At 45.0% G+C, this 13253-nt stretch overlaps 1 protein-coding gene across 1 annotated transcript in view; it reads right to left on the reverse strand.

The window, feature by feature from the left end:
* Nucleotides 1-348: 348 nt before the first annotated feature.
* LOC100774624 (leukocyte immunoglobulin-like receptor subfamily B member 3) overlaps nt 349-13253 on the reverse strand; it is a 29336-nt gene continuing 16431 nt past the window's right edge. Inside the window, 10 exon segments of the mRNA XM_035449162.1 lie at nt 349-485; nt 3572-3622; nt 3918-4220; nt 4458-4754; nt 4970-5275; nt 5398-5682; nt 6631-6936; nt 7070-7354; nt 7533-7568; nt 7731-7806. Of these exon segments, the coding sequence (XP_035305053.1) occupies nt 349-485; nt 3572-3622; nt 3918-4220; nt 4458-4754; nt 4970-5275; nt 5398-5682; nt 6631-6936; nt 7070-7354; nt 7533-7568; nt 7731-7806 (2082 nt within the window).

Below are 13253 nucleotides of genomic sequence, written 5' to 3' on the forward strand. Positions count from 1 at the left end.
GCAATTTATAAAGATCGAAAATGACACATAAGAGTGAGTGAGAGAAAAATGTACAGAAATGAGGACCCAAGCCAGTCAGATACGACAACGTGTTTGCTCACTTTATAGACCCAGAAAAGAGTTGGTTCCTCAGCAAATGCCCACAGTGGGTAGAATGATGTAAACTCATTTGCTGATGAAGGATCTCATCCCAACACTCACATTTGCACTCAAATCACATTTGCTCCCTGGACATTCTCTCATACCAGTTCCTCTGTGTAAGAACTAGGTCTAATCACAGAAAGTTGGATCATAAGGTTTATTTCCCAGAGTCTGGAAACTTGAAAGCTGTACTTATTTCTCTTCTGATTACTTCTCAGCTGCATGGTGGACCTGGCCCTGGCTGTACCAGGCCTCAAAGACCAGAATCCCAAGGACAATGAGGACCAGGACAGCAATTCCCATCCTGATGCGATTCTCCACGCTGTGATCCTTGTTCTCTGAGGCTGTGGCTGTGGACAAAGAAGTACAGAGGTTAGGGAAGGTCAAAATTTCAAGATACTTAACTGTCTGCAAGATCACTAATTGTCCACCCAGGGCCCCTGCCTTTGTTGGACAAAGCTTGGAGTCTCTGTTTTCAATGCTGACTTTGATGTCCCTTTATTCAACTGTCTTGGTTTTGTGGATGTTCTAGGATGGAATGGCAATCTTAGCTGATTCTGAGAACAGGAGGTGTGTGCATGGTTTAGAGTGTTTCTTTATCATTATTCAGTTTTATCATTTAATGTAAATACCCATTATTCTCATCCTATAAGCTAATGAAGTCTGGGATGAATCTTTCTGATGGCGTAGCTAGGTTCTATCTCTCAATCTTTTTCTATATATATTATATATATATATATATATATATATATATATATTTGAATATATACATTCAACATCCCAGCTTCAGTTTCCATTACAACCTCTACTCCCAGACACTCCTCTCAATTCTCAATTTCACTTTGTTCCTACTCCTGACATTACTCCTTCTCTGTTTCTGTTTAGGAAAGGGCAGGTCTCCCATGAGTATCAATAAAATATGGTATATAAAGTTGCAGAAAGACTAAGTACCTCCCCATATATTAAGGCTGTGCAGGGTGATCCAGGACCTTTAGGCCAGTAGATGATTCAGATACTGAAAGTCAGCAAAAGGGTCAGAGACATGCTTGTTTCCACTAAGAGTTCTTATTACACTCTCCAGCACCAATGTGACCTTACCCCTCAAACCAGTAAATTCAGAGTAGAATAAATTGACAATATAGGACATTGATTTATGGGTCTCTGAACTGAGCAGCTCAGCAGTGTCTGAGTTTGGTGTCTCTGGTCAGCTCTGCAGAGGTTGTGCAGACTTGGGTGCTCAGTCTAGGATGATTTCTCCCAATGGGTGTTTGCTGAGTGTTTGTTCCCTGTCACACTTAGACCTCCTATCTCTCCCGTGATCTAAGCATTCCCCTAAACTGTTCTGAATACCTAGGGACCACTGAGGGGAGGTTGAGGAGAAACTGCCTTACAACTTCTCTGAAATGAGAAATGGTTTTTGGCTAATATCGAGAACCTGTGTCTTGTTAGTAATCTTTCCCTGATTTTCCTCCCCAGATCAGAACAAGAATATTCTGTGTCCAGCTCATGTCGGGGCACATCGTCCTGATGTAGATGTCCTCCACCTGTTTTCTTTTACATCTCATTTCAGAAATGTCGGACCAAGACTTTGGGCCAGTGTCATGCAGAATGTTCTGCAGTCCTGGATTTCAAAAGATGGTGCGAAGTGAGCTTGCATGTGTGGGTGAACCAGGAATCAGGGTAGATTGTAAGCAACCGGGCTCTCACCTAATAGTCCCCCCCAAAGAGCATGGCCATCTCATGCTAATCATAGATCCCAAGACAGGCATATCTATCCTTTACTTTTGACATCTTTACAAATAATAGTTACTGAGACAAATAGGACAGGAGGCATTGTGGGAAGAGAGTAGTGCAGACCTCCTCCTACTTTATGGGACTCAAGTGTCAGTGGTGGATTGACCCTGGAAATCCTATTCCCAAACCTTCTTTTGTTCAGAGGAGTTCACTAAGAGTAGGCAGCAGACATTCTTAGCTTTCACCCCTCGCAAGGTGGCTGAACCCATACAGGCTCAGTTCCTCTATTTCACTTTGAAGTGAAGTATCGAAGACTCCATAAAGCAATAGGTTTTGATTGAGACTGCTAGATTTTATTTTGCTCAATATGATCATTGTCGTATTCAGATTCTTTAAACGAATTCTGCCTGATAGGGTTCAGCTACAGATGTGGATCTGTTTTGAACAGGAGGAGTATATAGCAAGATTTGTACTTACTGCAGCAAGGCTACCTCCTCATCTGGAGGCACTGTGGGCCATGGATGCGCTGAGAGTAAGGGTTATGAATACTGCTAAGTGGACAGTGATGAGCAGAGGTTGGCACACTGGACTGGTTTCTACTGACATCTATATCTGTCTGTGGCCTCCCAAGATGTTCCTTTGGACTATCTTAAACCTTCTGCGTTCCATTGGTTTTTAGTGAACACTCCTATAAATATTCATGGGGGCCTTCAATATCATGAGGGTGAATATCCATCTGGCTGACCCTCTGCATCATTTGTAATCCGATCCTAGTAATAACTGAGGGCTGCTATTGATGCATAACATATTGCTATTATTGCTATATGTTATAATATATATATATATATATATATATATATATATATATATATATGAAGTTAAGAATGCTCAGGTAAGCCCTTCAGCTCACTGTGATCTGGACCACTTCAGCGGGGACCATGAGCTCCACAAGGGCACTGGCACGTGACAACAGGTAAAGAGATGCGTTGAGTTACCCTCAGCACCTTTAGGTGCCCCCGAGAGTGGAGGTCACAGAACTCACGGAGAATACTAGAACTGAGTGAGCCCTATGATCTAGAAGAAGGGGCCTGAATGTTCTGCCATGGCCCCGTGCCTCCCTCTTGTACAAATCACAATCACCTTGGGAAAGATCCCCTACTGAGTCTGGAGAATTCTTCTGTAGTGAGAAATCACAACCAAGCCTTCACTGAACGAAACTTAAAGGCGTGTGCAACATTTCTCCCTTTCTTATGCAGTGCAGAAGTGGTCCAGAGACAGAAGGATTTGTCCATGTCAGGATCTCCAGAAGCAGCTGCATCAAGCCGTAACTAGCAATTGCCCACCGGGGCCCCACATTTTAACAGGGTCTTTACATAGCCTTCTGGGCACTGAGTCCATGCAGCTGAGAGGTTTGTTCTCAGGACCTCAGTGTCAGGATGAGGAGATGGGTGTCTGGGATACATGCTCTCCACATCACCCACCTGGCTCATCCTCCGTGCTGAGCCCAAACATCTCTCTCCAGATGCCCCCTTCCGTAACACAAACTGAACCTTCAGCTGCTGTGGTCTCTGTTGGTATCTCCGTTTGCCTCCCACACTAACAAGCTGACGTGATAGAAATGAGTTTTCTGAGAGAACAGCTTACAGGCTACCTGGGGACAGAGCATACCTCCTACACTTAGGTGCCTGATACTCACCAACTGTTGTTGTGGGCCTTGAGGGTCGCAAGCTGGAAGGTCTAATGTGTCCTAGGGAAAAGAACAAGAGGAGGGTGAGAGTTAGATGCTCTCCCAGGGACCTGCATCTTACCATGTTACATCTTCCCTGGAGCCTCCCTAAGATCCTAATGCTCTATGCCCCAATCCTAGCTTTCCACAGAAGATGGAGTTGACAAAATGTGAAGGAACCCTTTTGGCGTCTACTTCTGTAGAAGAGAAAGTGCCTTCTGACTAACCCTTTCTGTTGTTCCCTTAATCACACCAAGTCAAGGGCTCTCCTAGGGTTTGGATTGCAAGCCTCCATGGCAGTTCAGGTTCACCTCACCTGAGACAGAGAGCTCCACGGGGGCACTGCCATGTGACAGTAGGTAGGGATGTGAGTCCCAAGAACCATAGCACCTGTAAGTGCCTGAGAGCACAGAGGTCACAGCAGTCATGGAGAATTCTGCCTGGAACTCCCAATCTTGGAACTTTGATTTCATTCGCTGGGGTTGGTGTGCTGCTCCCTCCTTGGACAGAATGAAAGTGTCTGCTTTGTATGTTGACTGACACAGCAGGGTCACGTCGTCTCCTGAGTATACTGTTGAGTTTGGCTTCACTGAGATGGAAGGAGTGAAAGAAAGTTGTCCTAAAGAGGACAGAGATAATGAGAGGCTGCCTTCAGTGCTCTGAGGGATACCTCACCTGAGTCGGCCTTGAACACCTGGGACTGATTTCTCTGCCTGAGCCCCTCTCCTGCTCCCATGTATCCGTATCTGTTACTAAATAAGACCCATGTCATTCATCCCAGTCATCACCTACTTAACTCCTCCATGAGAACTCAAGAGGGGGCTAGATACTTGGTTGAATCTTCTTGGCTCCTCACCTGTGATCATGATGTCCAGGGCATCACTGGAGGCTGACCACTCAGTGGAGAGCTTGTGTGCACCATAGCATCTGTACTGCCCTGCAGTAGAGCTGCTCACATTGTCCAGTGTGAAGTTTGCCAAGAAGATGGCAGCCTGGGTCCTCTGGCTAGAGAGATGGGTGAAGTTGGCTTCCCCCACCTTGTACAGAGCAAATCTGTCATAGTTGATGTCAGAGCAACACTGCAGGGTGAGGCTCTTTCCAGGGTCCAGGATATGGCCTTGGTGAGTCAGCAGAGAGGGCTTCTTGGACAGACCTGGAGGGAAGGTGACAGGCTAGGGACTAGGGAACTAGGGAGCTGAATTTTAACATCCTACCCTGCATGTGTTACTGTTTCTTCTCAGCTACTGGGCTTTAGATCAGCCACCAGGAGGATCTTCCTTTTATACTCATTACCTGCAACTACTCAGCAGGACAGGTCCATGGCAAGGGGTGTCAATAAATGATTTTTCAGTGAAGGGGCTGACTTACCTGAGAGGTGTATTTCCAGAGGGTCATTTGATACTGACCACAGCTGTGGGCTTTGCTTGTAGTAACCATAGCACTGGAATGTTCCTGTATTATCTGGGGTCATATGAGCTACAGAGAAATAGGCTTGGTACTGCCTAATACTGTGTATGTAGTGTGAGTTCAGGGAGCTGGAGAACTTCTGATCTTCCTTGGTGAGGATGAACTTGTCATATCCCACCCAAGAGACACACTGGAGAGTCATGTTCCCTCCTGAGGTCACCATAGGGCTGGGCAGTGCTTTCAGGTGGGGCTTAGTGTTGTAGATTCCTAGGACACAAGGAGCAGACCATTACATGGGATTTCAGTCACAATGTTCTCCAGAGCTAGGCTTTGGGAGGGAATACTCCTGAGAGCAGAACCTGGGGCTGAGACCCTCACTGTCCCCTCACCTGTCACCACCAGTTCCAGGGTGTCACTGCTCTCTGACCAGCCAGCTGAGCTGTAACAGTAACAGCGATATTGCCCGGCATGTTGCTGTGTCACAGAAGGAATGGAGAGCTTGGCATTGTTCTCAGGCTTTTCTGGGGTCTGTGTTTCCCAGGGTTTGGGGCTTCCTTCTTTATTCAGAACACACATTTCTGCATCCATGAGCCCCTGACACCAGATTGTCATGGGGCTTCCTGAGGAGATCACCGAGCCTGGCTCAGCTTTAATAGAAGGTTTGTCATGGTCCCCTGCAAAGAAGTGAGAGAGAAGGAGGTGGGTATGCCTGAAAATGGCACAGGGAAATTCACAGTTGAGGAAGACACTTAATTTTTTTAATTTATTCTTTTCTCATATAAGACATCCTCACAGCAGGCCCCTCATCTCTTCTCTCCCCGCATCCACTGATTCTCTGTTTCCTTTCATAACACAGCAGGGTTCGCAGTGATATTAATGGAACATGACATAATAACACGCAGTAAGACTAGGCAAACACCCTCAATTTAAGGCTCAAGAAGGCAACCCATCAGGAGGGAAAAGATGCCCTGTGTAGACAAAAGAGTGAGAAACATCCCCACTCCCGTTGTTATGAGTCTAACAAACCCCCCAATTTAGCCAGGCAGTGGTGGTGAATGCCTTTTATCCCAGCACCAAGGAAAGGGATGTAGGCAGATTTCTGTAAGTTCAAGGACAGCCTGGTCTACAGAGTAAGTTCCAGGACAGACAAGGATGCACAGTGAAACTCCACAAAAACAAAACAACAAAATCCCAAGGCAAACAACCACAGCATGCATGTAGAGGGGCAAATGCGAGCCTTCTCTGAGGTTGCTGTGTCAGCCTTTGTGAGCCTTTTTAATCCCTGCTTAGTTGATTCTGGGGGCTGTGCTCTCCTGGTGTCCTGAGTGCTCTGGCTCATACAATCCTTCCTCCTTCTCTTCTGTGGGGTTCCTTGAACTTTTGTGGAGGGCGCATGAGCTGATTCCTAGAAACAGAAGTTTCCATGGAGAGTTATCTTTTCCCTGGACCGCCTAGACTCTGCTGTCACTGTCTGCCTTGGAAACTGTATCTTCTCTCCTACTATCCCTTGGATTGTGTCAATGGGCTCAGCAGCCCTGGCTCCTCACACACCACACACCAAGACCTCCCTCAGCACCTGTGTCAGTTCAGCATCATTCTAGGGAAAGGTTAGGTTTCCTCACCAGAGACGAAGAGCTCCAGGGGGTCACTAGGTTCTGACCACAACTGTGGGCTGCTCCTTTTAAAGCTGTAGCATCTGAATGTCCACCTTTGGTTGGAAGTCACAGGACCCACAGAGAACAGAGCCTGGTACTTCTTACTAGAGTGGTTATACTGTGAGTTAAGTGTCCAGGATTGCTTCTGTGGTCCTTCCTTAGTTAGAATGAACCCATTATATCGATGCCTTGAGACACACTGGAGAGTGACATTTCCTCCTTCTGTCACCATAGGGCTGGGTTGGGCTGACAGGCTGGGTTTATGGAAAGCCCCTAGGAGAAAATAGGAATCAATTAAGTGTACTAGGCCTCATTATCCTCTAGGGCTATGGGAGGGGCATCACTGCACAAAGACCCTCTTCTTGACAGTCAAGGTTGAGGCTGGGAACCTTGTGTGTCCCCTCACCTGTCACCATCAGATCCAAGGTGTCACTGAACTCTGACCACTCATCGTGAGTCCGATAGTGGCAGTGATATCGCCCCGCATGTTGCTGGTCTATTTTGGGGATTGAAAATTCAGCCTTGTCCTTAGAACTCTGTGGAGACTCTGCGTGCCTTAAATATTTGTGTCCATCTTTATAGAGAGTGTATTCTTGGGCTCCTGTGGTCCCCTCACACAAGAAGGTCACTGCAGTTTGTACAGAGACCACAGAGTCTGGCTGTACTCTGAGGATAGGCTTAGGGAGAGTTCCTGCAAAGAAAAGATCAGCTGGGACCCAGGACATCTGTCCTCAGATTGCAGCCCTCAGCCACAGCCCTGCAGCCGTCCCCAGGGGTAGCAAACATGTGTTTGCTTCCATCCTCACTGTCCAGCAAGGCTCTAGGAATGATGACAGGTGATGTCAAGACATCTTCAGACATTCACTCACCTGCCAGCACTGGTGTCCCACGGCCCAGGGTCAGTCCTGGAAGAGAGTTCCCTGTGAGAGGTTTGTCCCTGAAGCTTGAGAAGGTCCTCCCCTCTGCAGAACCTCCTGAGACCCTGGGGTTTCCTAACTGACCAGTGCTGGGCTGTGGGGCAGCGTCAATCCCAGAGCACAGCATCCCTCCCCATCTCCACATCTCACCCAGACAGAGCAGGACTGTGAAGGAGACGGTCATGGCATCTCCTGCTGGAGGCTGCAACTGCGCTTGCAGCCAGAGCTACAGATTGCCTGGACGGACCAGAGACAGAGTGTGTGGCCTCCAGAGGCTGGGCACAACTCATGTTATGGTTGTATTGGTGCAGCCCACAGGAAGGGGAGCTGCCCTCTTCACACAACAGGCTCTGACTTCCCCACGGCTGTGGCTAGGCCAGATAGTAGGTTACGCAACCAAGTCTTTCATGGTTGACATTGCATAATCCCGTCAGTGTCTGTCTCATCTGACCTCATCTTTATCAGGTACAGGTGGTAGGTAGCAGACATGTATGAACACTAGCCACGAGAAATACAAATGTACCTATGGGTTTGATTTATTCCTTTTCACTTTTTCATTGTAAGTACTTCCACATACTGAAAATGATTCAAGGTTTGCTGTGAAGGCTCCCTCTTTGTACATCTTAATAAAATGTATACCCCTCTTCCTCACGGTTTCAAGTGCTGCATTACAAGCATGCACTACTTTTTCTGGCTCTTTGGACTTTTTTGATGTGGGTAGTTTCCATTAAAATGTAGATTTATTCATTTCATTATGTTTATTCACACGTATTTCTTTTTTATTATTTTAATTTTTCTTTTTCTTTCTTCCCCCATTCCCTTGCCTTCCCATCCTCCCATGCTCCCCACCGACCCCCCACCCCACCCCACCCACTCCCAAAGGATAGTGAAGCCCTCCATGGGGGTTCATCAAAGTCAGTTACATCATTTGGGGGATGTCCCCTTCCCAAATCTGGGCTGCAATAGTTTCCCTCCATAGGGAATGGGCTTCCATAGTCCATTTGTGCTCTAGGGATAAAGACTGGCTCCACTGTGAGAGGTCCCATAGACTGCCCAGGCCTCCTAGCTGGTACCCCATTCAGAGGGCTTGCTTTGGTCCAATGCTGGTTCCTCAGTTTTACAACTAGGGTCTCCCTGCTCTCACTAGGTCAGGTCAACTGTTTCTGAGGGTTTCTCCAGCACAGTCTTGGCTCCTTGGCTCATCCCTCGTCCTTCTTTCCACCTGGATTCCAGGAGTATGGCTCAGTTTTTAGCTGTGGGTGTCTGTTTCTGTTTCAATCAGTTACTGGATGAATGGCAACCAAGGTAGTTATCAATCTCATTATAGGGGAAGGGCATCAAAGGCGGTCTCTCCACCACTACCTAGATTCTTAGTTGGGGTCATCCCTGTGGATCCTCTAACAGTTCTGCTGTGTCAGACCTCTCTCCACACCTGTGCTGTCTCCCTCTATCAAGGCATCTCATTTCTTGCCCTCCTCTCTCCCTCCCCTGCCTCAGTCCTCCTGTTCTCCTCCCCCTCCCCTTCTTACTCTCTCCCCTTCCCACCTCCCTCCTCTCTCCCCCAGTGCTCCCAATTTGCTCAGGGGTTCTTGTGCCCCTCCCCTTCTTCAGGGGATCATGGATTCTTCTCTTGGGGTCCTCCTTGTTTCCTAGTTTCTCTGGTGGTGTGGATTGTAGGCTGGTAATCCTTTGCTCTATGTCCAAAATCCATATATGAGTGAGTACAGACAGACCATGGTTGTCTTTCTGTGACTGGGTTATCTCACTCAGGATGTTTTCTATCAGTTCCATCCATTTGCCTGTGAATTTCAAGCTTTCATTGTTGTTTTCCCCCCACTGAGTAATACTCCACTGTGTAAATGTACCACATTTTATCCATCCATTCTTCAGTTGAAGGGCATCTAGGTTGCTTCCATGTTCTGGCTTTTACAAATAATGCTGCTATGAATATAGCTGAACAGATGTTCTTGTGTTATGAGTGTGCATTCTTTGGTATATACCTTAGTGTGGAATTGCTGGATCTTGGGGGAAAATTAGTTCCCCTTTACCTCAGAAACTGCTACACTGATTTCCAAAATAGCTGTACAAGTTTGCAAACCACGAACAATGGATGAATGTTCCTTTTTCTCCATATCCACAATAGTGCAAGCTGTTATTGTTTTTTTTTTATTTTAACCATTATGACAGGTGTACAATGATAACTCGGAGTTGTTTTGATTTGCATTTCCCTGATGGCTAAGGATGTTGAGCACCTCCTTAAGTGTCTTTCAGCCATTTGAGATTCCCCTGTTGAGAATTCTCTATTTAGTTCTGCATCCCATTTTTAAATGGATTATTTGGTGTTTTGGTGACTAGTTTCTTAAGTTCTTTGTATATTTTGCAGATCAGCCCTCTGTCAGATTTGGGGTTGATGAAGATCTTTTGTCATTCTGTAGGCTGCCATTTTGTCTTGTTGACTATATCCTTTGCCTTCCAGAAGCTTGTCAGTTTCAGGAAGTCCTATTTATTAATTGTCTAGCCCAGTGTCTGTGCTACTGATGTAATGTTCAGGAAGTGGTGTCCAGTGCCAATGCATTCAAGGGTATTTCCCACTTTCCCTTCTAAGAGGTTCAATTTGGCTGAATTTATGTTGAGGTCTTTGATCCACTTGGACTTAATTTTTGTGCATGGCAATAGATATGGATCTATCTGCAATCTTCTATTTGTCATCATCCGTTTATGACAACACGATTTTTTGAAAATACTTTCTTTTTCCATTGTATATATTTAGTTTTAGGTGTTCCTATGTTATTGGATTAGTATCAGGTCATCAATTCGATTCCATTGGTCTGCCTGTCTGTTTTTGTGCCAATATCAAGCTGTTTTCATTACCATAGCTCTATAGTAGAGCTTGGAGTCAGGAATGGTGATGCCTTTGGAGTTCCTTTATAGTAGCTGATTATTTTGGCTATCCTGGGTTTTTTGTTTTCACATATAAAGTTGATTATTAGAACAACTATATTAGTCTTAACTATTAGAACAACTATTAATTAGTCTTAAAGTAACACGATTAGAGCTAAGGAGACTTTATCTTGGCTTGGTGGTACCTCTAAATCCTTAATCTCAGCACTCACTGATGACATAAAGATAGGCAGAGCTCTGTGAATTCCAAGCTTGTCTGATATATATATATATATATATATATATATATATATATATATATATATGAATTATAGGCCAGAAGTGCTCTATAAGGACACCCCGTCACAATTTTTAAGAAGGAGACTGTCAAACAGAGGTAACTATACCTATGAAATAGCCTTTTCCTGCACTGTCTCTTTGTCTGAATTCTCTGTGCTCATCTCCAGTTGAGCTGTATGGACACATGGCCATTACTGTCTCTGCTTCTCTACATTTGCTCTGCAGTGACAATCGGCATCCCCCTGAAGCATCTCCAGGGTAAAGAAACTGCTAATCATTGAAAATACCCTGGGACACCATGAAGATGAAAGAGTAAAAGAAACAGCACTTAGAGTCCCTGCGGGAGATTAGCTTTGTCTCAGCCAATATCACACGTGGTGAAGAGTTAAGAAAGGCATCAGATTTGCTTACTGCTTCCACCTGGGTTGAGTGTGATGAGGACAGAGGAGGCAGACACTGATGGTGTGAAATGTCATCCATGTAATAATTGATTGCAGAGTCTACTGCCTGCCCTAGACACAGCATGGGAGAAGCCAGAGCCTGACACCTGAGGGGCTTTTTGTGGGGCCAACGAAGTATAACCATGCCATAAGGAGTGCCTGTCTCAAAAAGGCCACATTCCACGTTTCCTGACCTTCCAGGCAGGCTCTGTAAGTCCACCACCAATCACATTTGCAGAGTTTTTGAGCAGATGCCATGACCTTCACCATCAGACTACTGCTCTGTCAGAGTAGAATCTCGATAGGGAGGAGATCCAGGGGTCTAGGAATGAACTTGCCTCACAGCCTGGCTGTGGACCTTCAGGAAACCCCAGGGTCTCAAGAGGTTCTGTAGAGGGTTGGAACTGCTCTATGTTCTAGCTTCAGGAACAAACTTCTCACAAGGAATTCTCTTCCAGGACCGACTCTGAACATCAGGACTCCCATGAGATAGTTCACTATCTCAACAGTTGGCCAGGCAGGTGAGTGCAGCTGTCGTGTCTTTCACTTCTCACCATTCCCAGGAGCCATGCCTGAAGAGCGAGGGTGAAAAACAACACATTTATGCTGATCCTGGGGATGGTTGGATGTTTGGGTTTGAGGACTGAAATTTCAAGATGGATGTGCTGGGGGGTCCTAGCTGCTCATTTTCTTGCAGGACCCTCCTGAAGACTGTCTTCAGAGCTGAGACAGACTCTGTGGTCTCTCAGCAGACTAAGATCCTCCTGTGTGAGAGGACCATAAAAGCCAAGCAGTAAAACCTGTATAAAGATGGATGCTCATATCCATGGTATTCAGCTATTTCATTGTAGCCTTGGAGCTAGGCTGAGTTCACTATCTCAACAGTTGGCCAGCACAAGCAAGGGAATGGGCAGTCAGAGGACGGTCACTCCCTGGAGCTGTTTGTGACTTGTAAAAGGACAAACAGGGTCAACAGCCTCAGGTTTGACTATTTAGAAGTGGGTTTACTCACAGGGATTTCCCCACCCACCAACCAACCAACACTTAAGGGTGATTATGTGACCTTAAGATATTTAATTCACTCTTCCTTCTCTCCTAGAAACCTACTGGAAACTCACCTGTTAGCCCAACATAGCCATATGGTGACTTCAGGGGGAAATGTCACCCTACAGTGTGTATCATGATAGAAATATCACAGGTTCATTCTGAATATAGAATGACACATCAGCTCTTCTGAATACTAGACTCACTATATATATATGTATATGAGTATATATACATATATGAGTATATATACATATATGAGTATATATACATATATATACATAGTGAGTATATATATGTATATATGTATATGTGCGTATATATATGTATGTACATGTATATATGTATATATATATATATGTATGCAAACAATGTGTATAAGGAATTTATCTTCACCATTGGTCATCAAACAATCCTAGGAAGAAAAGCACATTAGCTAATGATAATGGGGCTGCTATGTGACTTTCTGAAACTTTATATTGTTTTCTTGGATTTTTCACCTGAAAACTATTTGACAAAAATATCTTTTATATGAGTCCAGGAAGCCCATGTTTCTAATGTCATCTCTGGAACATGTTGACAAAAAATATCTTAATCTTGCTTTAAATTATTTGTTTCATCTATGATGCACTCTGAACCTGTGAATACATCTCCAAATATTAAGATAGAATTTAAACTACTGGTGTGACTGGAACTCAATCGTTTTTCTTTATCATTAGGCTAAGCCACAGTCCATACAGCTCGTCAATAGAACTCATGTGTTCTAGTTCTGTGACATTTCCTTGTTTTATTTTTTATCATCAAAACTCTATTTTAACTAATGTTATTATTATCAATTGGACAGTACAGCTTAGGAAGAAATCATCTTCATAATAATTCAAGGTTAACAGTGCCCAGTAGGAAGGGATGTTTTTATGAGAAAAAGACACTACACTACAGTCATTGGGGATCTCCCACACCCATTCACACCATGCCAGAAACCACAGAAAGATTGCAGCAGCAAATGTGT

The sequence above is a fragment of the Cricetulus griseus genome, chromosome 9 (genome assembly GCF_003668045.3).
Source record: "Cricetulus griseus strain 17A/GY chromosome 9, alternate assembly CriGri-PICRH-1.0, whole genome shotgun sequence".
Taxonomy (NCBI): domain Eukaryota; kingdom Metazoa; phylum Chordata; class Mammalia; order Rodentia; family Cricetidae; genus Cricetulus; species Cricetulus griseus.